Source organism: Bombus terrestris, chromosome 6, assembly GCF_910591885.1.
Source record: "Bombus terrestris chromosome 6, iyBomTerr1.2, whole genome shotgun sequence".
In the NCBI taxonomy this organism is placed as follows: domain Eukaryota; kingdom Metazoa; phylum Arthropoda; class Insecta; order Hymenoptera; family Apidae; genus Bombus; species Bombus terrestris.
In genome coordinates, this window is record NC_063274.1 from 1,482,027 (window position 1) to 1,505,038 (window position 23,012).

At 38.1% G+C, this 23,012-nt stretch overlaps 3 protein-coding genes across 3 annotated transcripts; 1 reads left to right on the forward strand and 2 right to left on the reverse strand.

Moving 5' to 3' along the window:
* Nucleotides 1–1,464: 1,464 nt before the first annotated feature.
* Nucleotides 1,465–9,816, forward strand: LOC100646569 (trypsin-4). The gene is made up of 7 exons (XM_003402866.4): nt 1,465–1,794; nt 2,228–2,280; nt 2,764–2,852; nt 2,945–3,083; nt 3,745–3,861; nt 4,729–4,875; nt 9,445–9,816. Exons 1-7 carry the CDS (start codon nt 1,749–1,751, stop codon nt 9,598–9,600), a joined length of 747 nt encoding a protein of 248 aa, XP_003402914.1. The 5' UTR covers nt 1,465–1,748; the 3' UTR covers nt 9,601–9,816.
* Nucleotides 9,817–10,694: 878 nt separating this feature from the next.
* On the reverse strand, nt 10,695–14,615 carry LOC100651109 (trypsin-4-like). The gene is made up of 6 exons (XM_048406541.1): nt 14,605–14,615; nt 13,853–13,949; nt 13,132–13,220; nt 12,860–13,001; nt 11,697–11,960; nt 10,695–10,989 (listed from the first exon to the last, which is right to left on the reverse strand). Exons 1-6 carry the CDS (start codon nt 14,613–14,615, stop codon nt 10,843–10,845), a joined length of 750 nt encoding a protein of 249 aa, XP_048262498.1. The 3' UTR covers nt 10,695–10,842.
* A 3,686-nt stretch (nt 14,616–18,301) lies between these two features.
* Nucleotides 18,302–22,609, reverse strand: LOC100646811 (trypsin-7-like). The gene is made up of 6 exons (XM_003402868.4): nt 21,944–22,609; nt 21,781–21,869; nt 21,519–21,660; nt 20,619–20,732; nt 20,208–20,357; nt 18,302–20,016 (listed from the first exon to the last, which is right to left on the reverse strand). The coding sequence occupies exons 1-6, from the start codon at nt 22,127–22,129 to the stop codon at nt 19,867–19,869; spliced, it is 831 nt and encodes a 276-aa protein (XP_003402916.3). The 5' UTR covers nt 22,130–22,609; the 3' UTR covers nt 18,302–19,866.
* Between the last annotated feature and the right edge of the window lie 403 nt (nt 22,610–23,012).

The following is a 23,012-nucleotide window of genomic DNA, read 5'->3' on the forward strand; positions in this document are numbered from 1 at the left end:
GTTCTCTTGAGGTGAATTTTCCGATTGATTCGTATAGAATGTGTTCTTTTTAGAACACTACGTATTAAATTTTATCCAACGGTTGGTGGTTAGCAGCTACATCGAACAAGAAACATTTTGCAATAATACACATGCATCGAACGTTAGCGACTACAAACAGCTGATACTTATCAATTTGTAACGAATTATACGTTACTGATTACATAAACTTAGCGTTTGGAGAAGGCTGTGTAAGCGTTAAGACAGTTCAATGTTGGTTCGTGTAACTCAAGGCTGGTAATTTTTCGTTTGAAAATTAACCAAAACCAAGAGCGTTATCGACAATAGACTAACGCTACCGTGCAACACCATCAGTAATAAATTTTTAAAGAAATAATACTGAAACTGGTTCATTAATTCTTGCAATTAGATCATTATCAGGTACGAACGCAAAAGTCGAACGATTAATCGTTCCCTTTGTAACTTGCAAACCTGATATGTCATTTTCTGCAAGATATATTTTTCTTTCTGATATTCTGCCATATTATTCGTATTATAACAACTTGGAAAAGGAAATGGCAACGGACTGTACGAACGTACTTTTGCCTTAGTTATTCTGTTATAATTGTAAAACAGAGCGACAGCAATCGCTTCACAAAGGGAGAATACAATATTGACGTTCGACGACAGATTGACGGATGAAATAGTTTGTTTAACCGCGAAATGCTTTTTACGTTTGGCTACCTTTGATCCCCAGAGTACCGCCAACTTTCTCCGATAGTTTATCCAGTTGGACAGTTCGATCAAGATAACTGCTACCGTGATCTGCACTAGCGTTGAAATTCTTTGAAATGTCTTTCATCCCTCCTTTTCTCTCTTTATCACTCGATATTCGTTTCTAATAACTTTTAATCTAGTTTACTTTTCTATCGTCTGAAGTTATTATATAAAATTTTATTAGAAATTTATTATCTAAATATTGCAACGATTATTCTACTTTAGATATTTCTAAGTATTTTTTATCACGCGCATCATACGCATTTACGCACTTTCGCATTTCTCGTAAATGCATGAAAATCTCGAGTCTATTTATCGTATAAAGTTTCATTCGAGATCTACGTATTACGAAAAATTAGGAATTCCTATAATTATGAAAATCTGAACGAAGAAAAGCGATGCGAGATAATATACTTTATTTAACGTACTATTTCTAATAGACAGCGGTCTTCGACGTTTCGTTTAGTTCGATCGAACCTTTCGATAAGAAAATGTGTTGAAAGCTTTTATTGAAGGTAGACACAGATAAAACAATATAAAACGTGAGCGGTCGGACACTCGAAAGCTCACAAAGTACACACGCGATGAATACAAGAAATACGTTTTATCAAGTACGTCCGATCGATTAGTTGCAAATTGCTCCAAATTGGATATGTGACTAATCTTGACACGATTGTTCCATTATCTCGAGTCGAGACTCGATACGATATCGCTAATCGCGATCTCACTCGAATGGTCGAACGCGTCGATGAAACTCTGTTTTACCAGGAATCTGTGAACGTTTCGTTTTTTTTCCGCCGAATTTATCGGGCTACGTGAAATGGGTTCCTTTGAAGTTCCAACGACGACGAACTTGGACATCGGATAATGATCGATAACGTCGCGATATCAACGAAATATTTGGCCCCACACGAGTATCGACAACTTTTAACCTGGTCATAGCCTCTATAACCGAACCAGTTACTCGTTGCTTCTCGTCGATCGGTGTTAAAATGGTTACAAAAATTCTGATCTTATTTTGTATCCTTCTTGGAAATGGTAAGTTTCATTAACTCTAGACGAATACGGTTGGATTGGAAAAACGCTAGTTGCGAACACGAAGGAATTAAATTTCGTCTCGTTAAATTTATACACCTCGAAATTTTCCATAAGTGGATAAACATCTATACTCTTAAGTATCACAAATACATTTTTGTTTATTACTTACATTTAACTACATTTGTATCACGTTTGCACCAGATTCGTATTAAGTTGTTTAATTTTAAGTAATTTTTAATTACTTAATGTTTAATATTTAATTATATTAATGATTATTATCGTATAAATTAGAAGGATGTACCTTAAAATTAACTGATTTAATTTGCGTCTAAACTGCGTCTTAACTGTGATGAATTATCTACGAGTGAATGATAACAGTCGAGGGTTAATAGTGTCGAATTACCAGATTAAATATTTTGTATTTTCTGTGCAGTTCTTGCGTCCGATAACACCAAGTATGCGAACATCATAGAGTATCCTTATCATGTAAGTCAAAATATTGATTGTAACATTTGAAGATCGCCAATATTTGTGCATAGTCAAGACGATAAGATTAAAAGAACTCGGTTCAACTTGCTTAGTATGTATTCGCATGTCAGCCGTTTCAGTAGTATGGTTGTACATATATGTGCAAACCAAGTAATTTATTCTAATATTTTGTATTTATCAACCATAGATAACCACGAAGTTAGAGCAATTTAGAGACATTGTTTGTTTGAGTTTTAATTTAGAAGAACGTTTGATCGTAACTATGAGAAAGAGCAAAGAATTAACAGCAAAGAGAAGTCCATCCGCTATCTGGTAAAATAGAAAAATATACATTTTTCGATCAAATTGCATCATGCATGCAAATACTTACAAATTGTGATTTAAGTATATTAATTCAATTTTGCGATTCTACGTACAATAATTTCGAATAGAAAATGCGCTATTACGATGTTTCGTTTGGTGATTGCTCGTGTGATACAGGTGTCCGTCGAGATATACGGGAAACATGTTTGCAGCGGAGCGTTAGTGCACGAATCATGGGTGATAACTGCGGCGTCCTGCGTTTTTGGGTGAGTATCGTGCACGGAATTGCACGCGGTTTTATAGAAATTGCGTATCAGCGCGAACTAGCCAACGAATAACGGAACGTAATTGCTTACAGTTCGAACCCATCTACGATGACCGTACGAGTACGTTCGTCCACGCTTTTTGTCGGAGGAGATGAATTGGAAGTGGCCAACATCGTCGTACATGAAGATTTTGATAAGTACGTGCTGCTCAATAATATCGCGCTTATCAAGGTATGAACGATTTGACTTGTTATCGCGATTTTTGTCGAACGAAAGCTAAACATTTTGGTAGAATTTTAAAGTCAAATGATATACTTGTTTCAACTTTTTAATACCGCTGTGCTCTTTGACTTTGTTCTCGATCAAACGTATCTTTCCATTCTTGAAGATTTTCTTAAACCATTAAAATTGCATCCGCCTTGCGAAGATTTCACTTATTTTTAAGTACGGTAAACTATCGATCTTCTACACGATATAAAACGATAGAAAATTTATAGAAAACTAATTTTCCCTGATATCGTCGAAATACTTTTACTTTTTTTCTTTGTCAACGATTTTAAATCCAATATCTCCTGTCTCCTCTACAAACGGATAATGGTATAGAAATATTTACCCGTTGTGGCAGAAACTTGAAAACGAACGGTTCAACGTAGTCGCGAAAAATTCAATAAACGTCCGGCGATGATGCATTAGTGGAAAGTTGAAGACGAAACGTGCCAATGACGTTTACGATGTTAATTGCCGAGATTATCGTTGAAAAGCGAAAAATAAGTTTTTCAACAAATATTTACAGATTCTATCCTTATAAGGGAAACATCGTATCAAATAAAATGCTACTGAGAAAACGTTTGGAGATAAATATTTAATTATATCGTGTTTTTCTGGATCACAGCTGAGAATTCCCGTACAATTCGGCGAGAAATTGTTGCCAATAGGACTTCCGGAAAAGAAAGACTACGTGCTCGATGATGGAACGACGTGTTACGTGACAGGCTGGAGGCACACTCTGGTAGGTGCTGTTTCTGATGTTATTAATAAAATAAAACCTTCGTGCTGTCAATAAAGTTTGGTAAAATGTGTCAACACCATTCGTTAATCGTTTATCTATGTTTCTAATTTTATAAATTTTGACGTATCGTGGAACGTTGCCGTGCCACGTGATTCTTATATTCAACAATCGGATATAAATTGGTAAAAATATTTCTACCGATAACACGGTAAAATACGATGAAAATGTGCCGTGTTTTTAACATTGTATCGCGTTGGAAAATCGTAGCAAACGAACATTCGTTTTATGCTCGGCGCTGATTATCTTTCCGTGTCATCGTGCGATCATTAAAACGCAAACTCGTTCACTAAATATTCACTTTCATCCCGATATCTGATTCCATTTTTGTTCTGATACGATATCTGGCGAACGCGGAAAAAACAAATGTATACACCTTTTATGATGGCCAATTTTCAATTGCCGAATAAAGAAACAAGCAACAACGCGCATTTCAATTTCGTTAACGCCCGGGCAAAATTGCGCGAACGATATTTCGCGATATTTTCAAAAGCAATAGATCAAACGATTTTTATCCTACCGTAACAACGCGATATTCGTTTCATGAAAATTTTTCCCTTGAAAACGTTCAAAGAGACATTTAAAGATAGTCAATGAATTAAATCGAGGCTTAAATTTTCTAAAAATTTCATCTCCATAAACAAAGCGTCGTTCTTAGCACGAGCCTCGTTCGGATCAGTCTTATACGACGATCGATATCCTGATACACGCACATCGACGATCGTACACACTACGCTCTATCCAGTCAAGCCATTGTCTTAGCTATCCTGAAGCACCATGTGATCTGTTTGATCGATCAACGATTTTCAGGCTGGTCCGGCGGAATCTCGGCTCACGGTGACAACTGTACCGCTCGTGAATCAGAGTACCTGCAGCTCGACGATGCCCTGTTACGAGCCAGTGTTCCAGACGATGCTCTGCGCTGGTAACATGACCCGCGGGGTAGAGACGTGTCAGGTAAGATGGAGATCAGAGAACGTGGCCTAGAAGCAGGTCCAAGGGGCAGAAAGCGGTTGGAAACCGAGATCATAGACAGAGGAAAGGGAGAGATGTGTGGATTCGCGAGCCGCGACATCCCTGCGGCAGTTAAGCGCCCTGAAGGGCCTTGCTAAGGAGATTCCTCGACCTCGTCGTATGCGATGCCACTCGACGCTTGCCTCTGTGTGATACTGATACGTTGCACCACTTTACCTGTATATGTCGTTATACAGGATATCTCATGCTACTGGGATAGATTATAGCTTTGGTAGGACAGAAGATGGGAAACAATTTCATTAGGCAAAGTTAAATGGTTTCGAATGATACATGGCTCGGTGTGGATACTTGGACAGGTGTGGAGCTTCAAAGATTTTGACGTCACCTATACCTTGTTTGATGGAACTACCAGTTTTTTTTTACTAATCGATGCGTTTTTTAATACGAAAACGTATTAAGGATTTCTCTATGAAAGTCGATTAATTTTTAAATTTATTTTTATATGTAAATCGATCGACGCGTCTTTTTATTCCCTATAGATAAGATTTAAAGATTAGTGAGTTAAAAAATTGTTTTTCTGCACCGACAGATGAAATTTTGCATTCTGTATAAAATAATATTAATACACGCTTAGATCGAAAGTCTGATCAGCGTGGGAGATATTTTTGACTTTTAATTTCGTAGTATTTATGGCAGAAAACTCGAGAGTATGTCTTTCCTTGTTTTTCACGAAATTCGTTCCACAAAGTTAAACTTGAAATATCCTTTGAACCAATCAATTTTCGATCTAAGCATTTTAAATAGAAAATAACAAAACGCATCGATCCTATAAAAAGATCGATAGTTTCGTTTAAAAAGATAGAGGCGAGCCCAAAATCCTCGAAACACCAGCATTTCCAACATAGACAGTTTTGCCTAACGAAAACTTTTTCTATTTTCTACCGTTTTCGAGCTACAGTGATTGACCCAGTTATGCGAGACACTGTGTTACGTACATGTTGCTTGCATGACACGGTGATGTTAGCCGCAACCGTTTCCGAAATACAGGGCACGAGTCCCCAAAAATGTGCCACCGAAGGTTGGTTTGGCAGGTTGGACGGTAAGGAAGACGGATCACTTTGTTTTGGTAGTCATTGTTTGCCGTGCAATTAGTGGATCGAACAGGATGGTTGATTGTTCAGCATAAATGATCGAGTGGATGTTTTAGGGAAAGTTGAGCTAATTGTTCGTCGAAGATAGCATCTTGGGCAAAGAAAAATCGTTTAACAAAGTTGAGTTATTTTTACTATGGTTCGTTGTAAACGAAGGCGAGGCAGAAGCGCCGAAGAAGCACTGGATTCTGTACAGGGTTGAGAATTGCATATTTCAAGTTTTTGAAGTTCTGACAATGAGTTAAGGAGTTCGAATAGTTTCATAGTTTTGGAGTGCAAGAGAGTTTGGGAAGATCATTGAAATGCAAATTACGCATCGTCTGCGAACTCTACTTCTCTTTTTGATACAGGTACTGTTAAAGAATCGAGAGCAAAAATTAATTTCTCGGATATTTCGTGATAAATTTCTGAACTTTCCTCGATTTTTCATTATCAGCACTGGTAACTTGTGACCTACAACTTGTAAAATCACCTCTAAAATCTTTTAGGATCGACGTGTAACCAGCTAATTCTTTTACCTATTTTCTCCGAAAGGTATGAACCTTAAAAGACAACCACATAAATCACACACATATATCTAGGATCGTAAATTTATATGGAATCGTCCATTCGTCGAACTACCACGAAAATGCAGCTGGAATTTTAGAAACGGTACTTCTTGACGAACAATGATACGTGAAACAACAATGCCCGATTCATGCACCAATACCACATTATCCTCTGAATATTCAATGGCTATTGAAATTTCTTGGATTCCATTGGCATTGTTTATCGTTTATTAACACGAGCATTCGTTCGAGTTTTCCTTTGTAAACTTCTCTTAACAACGCGTTCGCGATAATAATTCAAAGAGTCAACATTTCGATTAACGTTTCAATCATATGGTTATCGGTAGTACAACGATTAAATCATTGAATTTGTTATTATTGTGTAATTGAAAAGCTTAGAGAGGTACATACATGGTAGCGACCAGGTCTGTTTTGATAAAAGCTATGAATAAAATAAAATCTAAAGAAATTATCGAACGTATTAATTGCTCGAAAATTTATAGGTCATAATGAACAAATGGTCTTACGTATAGCGTTTCTATTAATCGATGCGATCTTTCATTAGAATTCGGATTCATTAGAAACTTTCATTTGTATTTGTTGCATTTTCTGCCAAATCTGAAGATGTAAAAGAGCATAAAATGCATCTAACGTGCAAAAGTATTAAAAATTAAGACAGTAATTAAAATATTTAAATAAATCTCTGAATAGATTCTATCTCTTTGGCTGTGTTTATAAAAATATGAATTTACGTAAATATCCGCAATCTATTTTGTGCTTCAAAAAGTTTCGACACATTTGTACCATTTTTCCACACGATCTCACAGTCTCAGTCGATCATAATTGTTCTGCACGTACTGTGGCTGCTTACACTTGGTCGTACAATTAATCAACAATTTAACGTTTGCCGGGTCGAGACACACGTTCGACTAATTCGGGCGGCGCGGTGACCGAATCAAATCGTCAAGCAAACTGATGCACTTGATTTCAAGGCTTTGAGTCGAGGGCAAAGATAACGTCGGGCAGATAAATCCAGTGATCTAGATTCGAACGATTCGTACGTGGACAGAATTCGGAAAGACCGGATAAACCGGACCATCGAGGTTGAAAATTTATGCGATCCGTAATTAGCAGGCGAAACGAACGGCGAACGCTTGGTATCCATTGGGTCAAGGAATTTCAGATAATTATAGATTCGTCGCAAGTTCATTTGCCATTTGTGTGTTGGAAAAGCGCAATTTAGCGTTCGCGCGTTAATGTTAGTTAGATTTGAGTATTTTAAAGGGAGAAAGAGATTTTAATTGCATACACGGGCGAATGCTTTAAGATAGATCAGATCTAGAGTGAGAAATCAAAATTTCATATATCTCTACATCGTTGAAATCTTGTTCTTTCGTGAGATTGGAAATAATTTCTAGTTTAATTCCTACAATTAGATTTAAACTTTGAATAATTTCTCGTTCTTGTCTTTTAATTTATGCAGGTGATCGATGTGACTTCTGAATAGCTCGTATAATTTTCATTTGGCTTTGATTTCAAATATACGCATAGCCGAAAGTATCTTCCATAACTGCAACGTCCTATTTCTAAGATTTGGCAGAAGTTTAGAATAGATTTACATTCGAATATAATTACTAGATATCTTTCTTCACTCTTCAATCTTCCTGCTTATTTTTCATTCTGCGAAGGGGAGAAGGTTGGCAATTTCTCAAACAAGTCCAATTAATTATAAACACCATCGATGGTATCATTGACGCCAATATCTGACATTGCGTTCCATTTCTGACTGAATCGTCGTGCTAACGATTTGCCGATACAATGCACAAAAGATACTTCGGGTTTATAAGCAACGTTTGAATACGGTCAGCTGAATAGAAAGTGAACGTTATTCATCGTGCATAATAGAAAATTGTCATAAAGCTGCGGAGATTCCTACACGCCCCATCGTTATAGTAATAACAATAAAATTCGCCAGAGCGATAGAAAAATATCTTTCGGTTGGTTCTCTATCGCCAATAGATTCCAATTTTTGTTCCATTTTTTTTTGTATCCCTCCCTTGTCCCTTTCGCATGAATATTTCTCTATTGGAAATACAATCCCGCGAAAGTTATGTAACGCTGCACGTCTTTTCAAAACAGATAAACGCGATGGAGATTTCGAACGCTGAATTTTTGAATGCGAACGCGTTTAAACGAAGCAAAACTAAGTAAAATTTTCAAACCGTTCTTCAGTCGCAATTTTCGCGTTCTTTGTTCTAGATTATTGGCGAGTATCATAATGCATAGTATACTTATACGTATAACGGACGAGGCGATGCTAAATTTTAACATTTGAAATAACCTTCTGCCATTGTTCACGTCGGTCGTTTTATCTACCTTCCCTCACGATTTTCAATCTCAATAATTTTATTTTTTAGTGAATTCTATTACACGCATGAACGATATTTTCAACTGATGTTAGAAAAAAGTTACGAATTATATTTACATCTCTAGATCTAAATAATCAAGTGAAATCAAAGTTCGCTTTCGCTTCTCACTGGGTTATTTGTTTTCTTCTGTAATTATTATTATTAATATATCTTAAAAACTCTTCTTTTCTTATATATTTCTATCATATTCTAATACCTTTCCCAAAATAATTATTTTTCCCCCATTGAAACACGGAAACGTTTACTTAAAATCGTTCAATAGCTAAAAATAAACTGACAAAGTAGTTTAGTTTGGAACGATAAATGTCAAACGATAACGGGTGCATCTATTTCAGTCAAATAGAAATAGATATCGTACGCGAGAAAGACAGAATTCAGAGCTACAAGTAATCACTGAAACCGTCGACCCTCGTCTGCTTGCAGGGTGATCCAGGTGCTCCGCTGATGGAAGGCCAGACGCTGATTGGTGTTCTATCCTACGGATTAGGATGTAAAACTATGATACATCCGGGTGTATACACTCGTGTCAGCAGTTACCTAGCTTGGATCTCGGTAAATTCCGGTATCCACTATATATGAGACGATATTCGTGAAACTACAATGTCAACATTGCTAACCTTTACCCGGAAGTCGTGGCAAACTGAAGCTTCTACCGTTTTAAAGGAATGGCAGAATGGGTGGAAGATTCTTCTACCCGTTCGTATATCGTCAGGACGATGTCAAAGCTATCTCGCTTTATAAATTTGTCGAACGTAGTAAAAGGGCTTTATGAAAATACAACGAAGCTAGAAAGTACGTCTTTTGTTTCCTCGCGAACGATTTTCCTCTCCTGTATTGCGCGTATAACTGCACACTTTCATTTCGTCGAATTTTTCCATCTTTTATATCTTCGTTCTTTGGTTCAGCTCGAACGAACAAACAGAAACTAATAAGTTGGTTCAAATTTCAAGGAGAATACTACTCTGTGTAGAAGAGACGGAAAATTCGAAATAACTGTTACACGATGAATTTATAAATCGGGAATTTAAACTGCGAAACAACATCCATCGAACAAACTAATTAGCGGGTTTCACCGAGTACGTATACCTTATAACGAATACCAAATTCGTACGGTAAAACACAGAAATGGTTTGTTTACAGAACTGTCCATTATTTTCGTTCGCTGCTGCGCAGCGGATCGTTCATTAGCAAAATGATAAGATTCTTATGCTGGAAATTTCCGATTAAATAATAGACGTTTTCAATGAGAAATAACCGAATCAATTACGGGACCACTTGTTACGTTTTTGTATTAGGATTTACGCATGTTTCGTTATTGATTTCGCTGCTTTCGCCACGTTTAAACGAGCAACGCTGAACAGCAATTCCTCGGTTCGTGCTTATTTCCTCTATAAACGTAACGTAAATATTGGTCGCTTATTAACAATCGTCGAGATAAAATATTCGAGAAGAATTCTGCGACGAGTAAGGATAATTGGTACGTTTGATTCGTGCGCGGTAATTGAGTGGTGGAAAGGGGAACGAGCCACATCGGGCTACGGAACACCATTTATTATCGAATACTCATAACCCGTGATCTAATTGTGGAACAAAAAGCAGTCGGCGATGACATTTCAGCGCGTCGAGATCACATTAATTATTTGCGAAAAAGCAACCGCGAATCGTGGTGGTTTTCGTGCTCGTGGAACGCGTTCCACTCTCTTTGTAAACAAAGGGGATGGCGGCCGTGGTAGCGACGCGAATTGTTTGCAGGAAAAATTTCAGAGATCGTAGTTGCTTCGATAACGTTCTGTGTTCGCGACTAGGATAAACAGAAAACGCTCACAGACCGGTTTTCTCGGTGATCCAACTTCGAAGGACTGTCACACGCGTGTAAACGCCGGGATAAGATGGTCGCGCGCATCCAAAGCCCCACGATACGATTCCGATCAGTTTGTCATGTTGCACCAATGGTCCGCCACTGTCGCCCTGTCAAGATCATACTTTTATTGAGAAAAATTAGAAAATTGCTTATCTTTAACGCGGCAAATATAACATATATATATATATATATATCGGTTTCAAGTTATTGGAGGAAGAGTTTATTTCAATGGAACGTCGTATCAATATACGTAACACTGATATCTGATAATCATGTCACTCTTCGCTGGAAGATTCTTTTCCTAATCCCAGATTTCTCGTATGCGGAATTTTTTTACAATTATAATTATAATTACAGAGTTACTAGGGTTTCTTCTATAACGCTAGAATTCTTGTTTCTACAGGATATTCGTAACGTTCGAACGCAACAGGGACGCGAGCGGACGTTCGTAAAGATTAAATCGAGCATCTGAAAGAATCTAACGAACATCTCTGGTGCGTTCTTAGCTGCAACCGGGCGTTCGAACGCCCTGCGAATGCTCGATTTCCGATTCGGTATTTCCGAACATTCGTCAAATGGCGAAAGAACGCTCGTTTGTGGCGTTTTAATTCTCAAAGTATACCAAAGTGGAAGAATAGCGAACGTTCGTCCGCTTGGTCTAAACCTGAATATAATTGATCGATTAATCGTAAGCGATCAATCATGGTCCGAGGTACGAAACATTATTAACTTAATGACTAAAACAGAATTAATATGACGAGTGTATCGATTCGCATGGAAGAAAGCTACTAACGGATTAACGACATCGAATTACCTGACAGGCATCCTTTCCTCCGGCATTCACATAACCAGCGCATATCATTCTTCGTGTGATTGGTCTGGTTACGTACAAACGGGAACACTGAGCGCTAGAAACCAGTGGTACTTGCACTTTACGTAACCGTGTGGTCAGTGGACCGTTGTTTCTCAAAATTCCCCAACCGGTAACCATCGCATTGCTGCCAGCCGTATAATGATCGGCTATTGGTGCCAGCAGGATCGGTTTTATCCGCGAACTGTACACCAACCGCTTTTCCAACTGAAATTGTAATTGGTTTGAACGGTGCCAACCGTTGAGAGGCTGTGCATTGCGGAATTGATTGTGAAACGGTAATTGAATTCTTCGGCTTTATTCCACGGAGGCCCGTTAATAAATAAACCTTGTCGATCGACGCTCGGTTTGCCCTAGACCTAACTTCACCGACCGCCCGGATTTTCGTTACCGTTTGTTTTTTTCCACCGCCTCGAAATGGAGCGTGAAGTCGTCACGCTTTTACCTTGCTCGTGATACCCAAGTTTTTGCAGGTTCGATCGTCGTTACAGTCTTACGAACAGTTTACGAGTTTAGTTTGTAGGGAACGGTTATACGTTGAGACGCGAACGTGTCGATTCTTAAGAAAGTCATACTTTGTATCACATGCAACAAGGTATCCGCGAAGATCCTTTCTTTAAAAAGTTCAGTCAGGTATTATTGGAACTTTCGAGTGTTTAATATCAATCAGAATTTCGATTAATCGATTTGAAAGCAGTACGGCTAGATATTGAATCTTTGTAGAAAACTATTTCTCTTCATTCTTTATTCGCTTCGAAATTTCCTGTATCTTAGAATCTACATGATGTTCTACGATTGGGCAATATGAGACTGTGTCGACATTCTGGTTAAACAAAGTAGATTTAGAAAAAATAAATATCTTATTTCGCGATATACGAGTATTAAATGCAAAAGACAGGCACGAAAATACCAAGAAAGTAGCGTACAATGAAATTCGACAATTCAGGGTGCAGAAAATAAGTGGCTCGCTAACCTTTCACATAGAATTGTCGTTTCTTTCGTTTTACTATTAGTTACAAACAATTTTACAACCTAAAATCGCATCAATTTCGATCAAAAGGACGGCAACGTTTTCGTATAAAAAATAGTAGAGAAATCCTACTCACCCGAATCAGAGCAATATCGTAATCCGCGATGCTTCTGTCGTAGCTCTCGTGAGTAATAATTTCTTCGGCGGTGACTACAGTGGCGTTGTCCTCCGTAAGGTCGGAAGTGCCTGCCTTGATCGAAAAGAAACGAACCAAGGGGCTAAAATCAGAACAAAACGAAAGAACGCTCATTAACGTATCGTTCATGACTAGAGCTATTCGTAGATAGACACGCGTTGCATAACGAGATCGATGGTGCTTGTTAACGAAACTAGAAAAAGGGTACGTACCTCTGGACACAGTGCGCGGCTGTGACGATCCATTGCTCGCTAATGATAGAGCCACCGCATACGTGACGATTGTTAAATCGAAGAGACACCTATAAATTTCAGTCGGCGTGTATCAATTTTGCGGACGATCAGGCCAGAAACAACCGTGAAATTTGTGATGGAGAAAATATCGTCGAAATACGGAACACGACCAGCCTGTTAAACGAGGATTAATATCGTGCCTGATATCTGCAACGAGCGAGCGACTGGGTTTCAAAATGCCGAACTCGTGACCGTGGTCACGACCAGAAAATTATAGCTGCATTCGCGCTAAATTATTCCCTTTTTCATATTTATAGAATTTGAAAATTAAAACGCAAGTAGAAACGTTCGCGATATTTTTCTTTTTCTTCCGATGACACGCGGCTCGAAGAGAAAGAATCAAGTCGAGGGTTTCCGGGTGGTTAATTTTGCTCGCCTTGAAGAAGGGAACTTAAGAGGAACTTGGGAGCAACTTAAGATAATACGTGGAAGAAAAGAAAGGGACGGACTCGACGGACGATGTTTTTCTTCGACAGGTAAAGGTGAACGAACGTAAAACTTCGTCGATCGTTGTACACGAAGATACATCGGTCCTTAATGGTCTGTTTTGGCGCAAGCCGCGAGACGAAATGTTTCCACCCGATGAATTTCCACCAATTAATCTTCGCCAATTGCGGCAACGATCGTTTCGAATACTTACCTGGTACGGATGTTCATCGATACTTGCTGGCTGGCCTCCTACGATGCGACTCTCGTCAGCTGGAAGAATCAATAGTTGAATTTGCGTTTCCACTTGTCTGCTCGTTGAAAAACTACTAATCAAAGCGCGATATTGTTCGATGAATTTCCATAGAATTTAATGATTTCCCTTAAATCGAGAACTATCGAATAATCGCGAGTAAGAGACAATTGTACTCTGTTAAAAGCATCGCGTGCTCGTCTCGGTTTAATAAATCAAAAATTGAGCCAATAATCTAGGTACAGAAAAATAATACAACGATAGAACAATTTTAATAGATTTACAAATAAAGGCAATTTAACGTGCAAATAATTTACGACTATAAACGAACGATACAAAAACACTAATTTAATATATCTGACCGAATAAATAAATAATTAATATCGTACAATAAGATGTTGCCGATTTAACCAATTGAAATCCATACGAATTAATAAATTCTTATTTAACTAGAAATTTAAAAATCCTTCGAATCTTTTTTAAATCACGGACAAAATGTAATAAATCGTGGGATGAATGAAAGCAAGGAAAGAATGAATTATAACGATATGCTTTTTCCTTCGTAAGTACTTCAAGCATTCAAAGTGTTTTTTAATCGAATTACAGGCCAATCGTACGTACGATCTATGAAAAAATTCTGCGAGAGCGCGAGTAGAACGAGCTGCAATAACAACAGCGGCGTATACATGCCGGGAACCTGGTTCAAGAACTACCTGGTCGCCATCAGGCTCGCCCTTCTTTTATTTCGATATTCGGGTTAATTGTCGTTCGTATCAATTTACCCGAACACGAGAAAAATTTCCGATCCACGAAAGTTTCAGACTGTCGACCTGAATTCCACGTCGATTACGTAAAAGCAGCAAGACTAAAGTAAAATTTCAACGCCGTGACCGCGCGATAGCGTCATTTCTTTTGGAGCCAACTGTTTTTCTCTTCTTCAAAAACATTGTAACACGTAAAAAAAAAAAAAAAACGTATGTAACATGCAGAGTTTCACGATTCATTTTAGTGGGTCGATTATTTACGGTACCAGGGGATCGATAATTTCTGCACCAGCGTTTCACGCGTTTCTTTCTGATACCATCGGCTTAATAGAATTTTAAAGATGTTTAAAATTGCAGTATATTTATTCCACTAGCGTTATGGTATATCTTTGACGCTATAAGACGTTGTTTCTCTGGAAATTGTCGCTACGTATGTGAAAAACATGAGATAACGATCGTTGCTGCTTCGCGCGAAACAACGAAGCTTAGAGATGGAATCTGAAGAAACAAGACAATTATATACGAATTTATAATTTATAATTTGTTAAAGTATACCAACCATAGAAATCGTTCTATTAAGTGGAAATAATTTGACAGCGTAAAACGTATCGCGTACCGCGTACATTTAAAACGTAATTGCTCGTATGCCTTAGACATCTGACATAAATATGCGCGAAGGACGATCGATTTGCAACGTCGCAAGCAACAACAGCAATTCGACTCTCGTTTAAGAATCGTAGTAACCGACCCGTGGGATCAGAAGGGAAATTCGAAATACACGGAACGTATCGAATAGTCATTAGGCAAGTTCGTTGCGCACGATGCAGAAACCGACGAACTGGCAGGCAACGACAGACTGTTGTTAAAAGGATATCGATTGCTCGGGGAACGTAATGCCCGTTGCATTAGTATGCCGAGTCTGACATGATTCTTACGAACGCGCAATCGGCCAGGGTGAATTCTCTGTTAGAATCGGGCTCTCTTTACGAGACGAAGATGCCGATCAACGCCGGCACGTACAATGGCGACGCTTGTTTCCGCCGCCCTTTACGAGCCAGCCATCTGTGCAAAGCTGCAAAATCGTTTATGCAACGGCATACCGACGGAAGGTCTCAAGCACGTCCGAGTCAGTCGTAAAATTAATAATTCTCGATAACGAACGGCCTTCTGCCTCCGACAAGAAAAGGCGAGAACGAGCAGAACCGACTTACACGCTGCATCGCGCTGCATACGTACAGCATGTTTCTTAACTTTCTCGTAGGAGAGCTCGAGAGAGAGAGATCGAGATCGAGAGAGAGAGAGAGAGTTGATGAAACTGTGAACTGTAGTGTTATAAATTTTATATCGTAATTCTCGTTGAATTCTTTCGGTCATTTTTGATCGATTCGTGCTTTCTGACTAGAGAATTTGTCAAGTTAAAGGAGAATACGAGGGAATCGTTAATGGTACGCGCGATTTATGCTTTTAATTTTACGCTGAGAATTTCGTTTTAAATGTTCATTTCTTCTTTCTTTTGAATATAAAATAAAAATGGGACATATACGTATATCCAAACTTTCGAATGACCGCATAAGTTGTTGAATCGGAATAATTTCTAGCTTTGAAAAGCTTAGACTATGTGTTTGAATGGATGGATTTCACGCGGATAATTTACTCGAGCGTTTCGTATTGTGAACGATAGAATAAGGATTTCGAATACGAATTTTTATTCGTTGGAACACGAAGTTAGCCGTAAAAAGAGTAATGTCGTAATGTGTTTTTCATCAAATAATGGTTTCTGATTTTAACTTACTGACGTTTTCGTTTTGGAAGTACAAGACGGCTGTTAAAGAGGATTAATGTTACACGATAATAACGGATACTTTGTTGCCATTAAAAGTTGCATTTTGTAAATGTGGAAAAGATAAATCGTACAACGCGCACCGCGCGGTTACGAGCATAAACATGTAATGGAAGAAATTTGTAAATGTACGTATATTCATATATTTAAACGAGTTTATCTCTTCAAAATGTATCGTTGAAATTCAGTAACTGTGTGCATATTTTCATATCAATGTGCACCTATGCTGTTTTAAAACTGAAAACACTTTTTAAGGAGTTTACATTTCCCACAAACTTCCTAAATATTTATTATTATAACTAGCAAATATCTTTATGACTAAGGAAATATTTACTAATATGTAATAGAAAGTTAACATCTTTTTTGGATTAAAAGAACTTTTTTGGTCGTTACAGAAAAGCAATTGTTTAAGGATGAAATAATTAGGTATGAAATTTAGATGTTCGGATTTCTATATAAAAATACTTTATCGATTAAAAATTTGGATTTTGTATACTGTGGTATGTAAAACAAGGCACATAGTGCATGAAAAAGTTTTCGAACGCTCGTCCTCTTGGAACAAATAATCAAATAAATCAAACGCGTAAACTGCAAATTAACTTGTTTTATTTTTTATCATTAATTCACTTTCCTTCCTAAAGCACGATCAGCTTTTCATTCATCAGCTGTCATTCGCTTCTTTCGAATCTTTTCTTCTCTTTTACGATAAACTATAACTCCTTTTTCTTTGCCTGTCGGTGAGTAAAAAGCAGGTTTAAAATTTTATCGATCGAAACTCTGCATTATTCTTGTAAAATTAATGGTTACTCATAAGGCTAAAGGTTTTTCATTCAGCTAACAGTAGCACCATTTCGCAAAGGCATCCGTGGCGAATTGATTATCGCGGCGAATGGCCTTTATTATTGCTTCCGGTTCTGCCGCCATTAAGATAATGTCGTAACCGTTCATCGATATGGTTCGAAGGCACTTAAAATTGCGTAGTTCTTCCAAGAAAATGAACAGTATCGCGATATCGGCTGCGGTCTGGCAGATCCGATGGAAAGTAAACTGCTTAATCGTCGTACTTCGTGATGCAAGAAGCATTAATTGCTTCACGGCATTCGCGAAACACTTCCTCCGATAATTTATTAGCGCCGCAAACGCCTCCGCATAATTGGCATCGTATCGAGAAATAAAATGTTCACTTGCCGAGAGAAAAAGAAGGAAAGTGATCGCTTCGTTATCAGCATTTTTCGAGCGAAAATAGTTTTATTCGTGGATACGAAAATCGCGATAATCGCATGGGATTGTTGTTCATTCTCGACAACGATCGACTTTTCTATCAGCCGTTAGCGGATTGGCGCGATACCGAAATTAAATTTCCAGTTTCCAATCAAAAGTGCTCGTCTCATTATTCGTAGATGCGAGAATTTCGCGATAGTTACGTCGAGTTATTTTTCGTTTGCAACGACAATCGACCGTGCCCCGGTTAATTCGCTTTTAAGTTGAAAACTTTCGGAAAGTACCCGCTAATTGACGTTCAAATTTCGGTTAACGTGTTTTAAAATCCAACCCGATTTCTACGCCCGCGGAGTTAACGCAAGAATTAAGCTTAAATGGCGGAGAATAGACGAGCGAACGGTTTTCGGATGGTTACGCTTGCCGGTGAAAAGTGCGCCTCGGACAAGATTGCTTGATTGCGCGATAGAACGTTAATTGTTGAAACGGGAAACAATTATGTCGGCGAAGAGTTTGCAGCGACGCTAATTGTTTAAAATTTTCGTTGGGAAAGTTTACGTTGACGAGGAATGTTTCAGATTTGAGCCATCGAGTTTTCATTTTATTCAATGTTTCTTCCATAACAGAAATCCATAACGTAATTTCTATTATATATTTTTTTTTAATTGTTTCTATTTATAATTAAAAAATCGAACATAAATTTCAATAATATGATTTAACAGCTGTATAACTTTTCGAACGCTTAATAATATCAGATACTATAAACTATCCTGTGATAACAATTTAGACAATTTTATACTTTGATAGATTTGTCAGATTTATTTCAAATTTTACGAATCTAATCACGATAGTGGTGTCTCGGTACGTTAATCGGGTCTCAGAATATCTCTTATAAAACATATTAATTATATTCGTAAAAGGTGTCTACTACTTTCGCGAACCATTGTAACGTAGGTATGTATAAGTATATAAAGATGTACATAATCGGTTGTTAACAACGTGTTAATAGAAAGTAACGTGACTATTAACGTTACGTTTATAATCTTCATGCTTGTGTCTCGATCTCAAGCGAAGCGATTAAAACGAGCGTATGTTATTGCCGGCCTGTTGTCTCGCTTCAGCTACATCGTGTTTGTTGAATATCAAAAACTGCAACGAACAAATAGAATTTCCAATCTCTAGTAACTCTAACTTTATTAATAACTAAATTCCTTTCGATCCGTTGTGATCCTCTTTTTCTCGTAACAAGGAGAAACGTTGCTCCGTTTCCGGTAAAGAATGCGAGCAACGAAACCACGAAAGTTTTCCTTCAGTTTCTTACAGAAGGTTCGAGGAAACAAAACGAATAGAAACGTTATATTTTTCAGCGTGGGAATCATTTGAATCACACGGTTCGGAAACTGTTTGCAATTCTATAAATTTTCGAACTCACTGGATTTACTTTCAATTTGGTCGAAATTTCGAATGTTTGCAAACCAGCAGTAAAATCACGCATACGCTCGGGAAAGAAGAATCCTTTCAATATTGAACGTTCCCGCATTCACGTCGCAGTCTGCTAAATAAGCCTCGCTGATGAGTTCGTCTAGTTCATCTAACTTTTTTCATTTTCTTTTCTTTTCGTTTTTTACTTCTAAATCACCATTTGAATCGCGCAATTGCCGAAAGTCCCATTCGTATCAGACCCATAAGAAGATTATTCGATGCGAGGTATGTATATAAGCCAGAGTAAAAAAAAGACTCGATACTAGATCGATAATCATTGACGTTTCATATCATACTTTGACGTTTAATCCTTTTTATTTGATGAATCCTTTAATTATCAATATTTGAGATATTTAAAGAACTCTAATATATCGTTTCTAGAAAAGGAAACAGAACAGAATAAAACAGAACAAGATGAATCTAAGTGTAGGGAGAATTTTCCCTATATAACGTTTCCTGTCTTTCTATATATACGGTTAAATTTGTGTCATCGTATCTCGAAATGACGACGCGAATAAAACTGAATCGCTAAAACTCGTACATTAATTTGATGGATTGATAATAGATAGAACTCCTCGACGTACTTTTATTCTCTGTCTTTATCAAAAATTTACTGACTCTATTTGTAAATTTAAGGCTTGTGAGATTGCCGACGCCGAGGAACATTAACTTTACACTTGCGTGTTCTCCTTTATCCATTGTCGCACAGCAGAAACTCGCGTATACACTCCGGGAAACCTGGGATCTGTGCATTTGCCCAAGGACCAAGACACGATGCCAATTTGGACTTTGTTATACACTAACGGCCCTCCGGAATCACCCTGTGGTACGTGGAAAGGTAAATCACAAAGGTGGGTCGTGCGATATTAAAGATATCAATAAAAATAAATCTCGTTTCTCAATAGTTTCGTTAATAGTATCGAATCTAGCAAACCTTCGATATCATAATATACGATAAAACTTTCTGAAACAAAAGAAACAAAGAATAAAAGAAATTCTTTTAGAAATTTACCTTGCAAGCGTCTTCTGCGTTCAAACTGCTCGTGCATATCATGTTGTCCGTGATCGTGATGTTTGCGTTACTATAAATCTGTTTGCATTCCTTTTGGTCTACGACAGGTAACGTTAACTTTTTCAACGAGGTCGACATCGGACCGTTCTCCTACGAGTACATAATGGAATATTATCTTCGGAATAATATATCGTTCCGAAGCGCGGAACGTCCGTGAAGCGCGTTCGAAGCAGCGCAAATGAGCGTCTCGCGCCACAAATATTTGCCATGACGAGCGAATATTGTCAACCGATCGACGTACAAATCTTAATATTTACACGTCATCAGTTTCGACGAACGTGAACGTTGACCAAACTGTCAAGCGATCGCGTCAAACGCGGGTTTATCCAAGACGGTGAGCCAAAAACTTACCGTCACATATCCCCATCCTGTCACCACTACTTTTTCTCTGGCATTTACCGAGCTCGAATAAGACGCCAGGGTGACCGGTTTTATGGTTTGGCTTGTAGGTATCTTCTGAGGTAACTACGAATAGATATCGTTTCTAAGTTTGACGTCTATGGAATTTACAAATTACGATCGAGTAGGACCCTCTAAGGTGACAGTGTAGATTTAACTCTATTTTTTAATGGCAAATTTTCAAGTACTTGTGTACTCGTAGAATTACGTGATTTCTTGCGGAAAAGATACGAGAGAATAAAGTAAAGATGTAGTCGACAGATATTGTTCGGATCAAAGATCTTCCAGTTTCCTTCAAAAGTCTGTATTTCGATCGTGACTTACTATTGTACGTATGTATCGTAGATAAGAGATAGGAACGTAACAGGGATTAATTTTCATCAATGTTGACAGACTAAAAATGTTACAACTGTTTGTAACTGTTTAGATGCATGATAAGTAGAATTTTGTTTATCACAGTACGTGGTATATTAGTTTGGGTCATCAAAATTTTGTGACCAAAATTATTCGAGAAAAATTTTGGCAGGTTTGAGAAACATTTGATTGATTATACGTACGTATTACAACTGGAAAACAAACTAACACAATGTTATCGAATAATCGTTAGAAATGCTCTTGATCAGAAATGATTTCCTTTTCTATATCATAACACGAATATCGTATCTTATACTTTTTGACTAGTAAAAGGAAACACCTATCAACAATTAGAAGAAATTTCCGCGGTGTAAATAAACAGAGGTTGATTTAAGTATATAAATTTCGATAAACGAAAAGGAGACACCAAACACAATGAAACACTGTACGCTCAAAAAATTAGAATGTACTTGGAAAGTTAGGTGTGAAGAAACGTACCTTTATCAAAGCAACATCGTAATCCAATGTCTTGCTATTGTATTTCGGGTGGCGAATTACCTGAAGCCCCTGCCTGATCTCCGTGCCACCTTTATTGTAAAAAGTACTACCCAAACGAATTTTAAGTTCCCAGGCCCCTAAACTATAAGAAAATTACAATTTAACGTGTGAGTAGTCATCGTTACGCGACTATCGTGCGCCCTGATAATTAGTAAATTATCTATTCGGTGGCGAATTGTTTCATTACTCTACTTATACGAACCTCGAAACGCAATGTGCCGCCGTTAACACCCAATTTTGACTGATTATGGAGCCTCCGCATAACAGTTTTTGTTGATCGTGAATGGATACCTAATACAGAGAAACTTGGTCATGGGTTTCCTCGATGTTTAGCGACAAAATTGCGTAAACCGTGATCAATTCACCTGATATGGATAGTCGGCGATGTACGCGTCCTGTCCTCCTATAATCCGAGGTTGGAAACAGAGCGCGTATTGCACCGTGCAGAGCAGCAACAACATCCGCCACATGGTTCTCGACTGAAGATCCAACGCTATACCGTATGCTTTTAAATCAGAACAATCAACTTCTTCGCGGAACTGATAAGACATTGACGATGACTTGATACGAGCATAGAAATATTACATAAATTATATCGTTCAGGTGGGTGCGTCGCGTAGGCGTGAGCGCCATCGCACGATCGTGACAAACTTCGATCACGTTTGCTCCCCCTATTTTTCTCGTCTCTTCCTCTTTGCTCGTCCTTCGTTGTCTCACACGGCTGCGAACTTTCCGATAGTTTCCGGTCCACGTCGTGTCGACATTGATTGCCCGTAACAAAATTTTCTCTTGACTCTATCTCTTGATTCTTTGTTCCAACGGGCGAGAAAGGTTGCCGAACCACTCTCACGGTGCGAACTTACGTTCTTCGTTTCCGGTAGGTAGAAACTCGCGTGAAACAAGAGCCGTGAGCCGAGAAAGAAAGTGAATCGGGAGTTGGTGAGACGAACGAAACGGAGATGTGGTCGTAGGAGGAAAAACATATAGAGGAAGGAAAATTAATCGATGCTTGAGTACTAACTTAAATAGATATCAAATCACGTTAATCACGAGATACGATTACGATAGAGCGCACGATTACGATAATATGCGACAGTAATGTAAGGAGAACACCAATATTGTATTCTATCGCGTTCTTTTTCTTTAAATCTAGGTACGTTGTACCGTGTCCAAGTTTGGCCAGGTTCGCGTTTAGACCTATCGCTTAAAAGCGTATCACCTGCTCGAACCATAAAAATTAACTTTTATCGAGTTACCGTTAGATCTTGCACATATCTGCGATACCCTCTAGAGTCGAGACGAAAACCAGAGACATCCTCGGCAATTTCCTCCTTTTACTCTCGTCTAGTTCTTTTTTACGAATAAGAATGCTACATTATCTATTCCAAAAAATTCCGCGACGACTCCGAAAAGGTGACATTATCGTAACTTCGC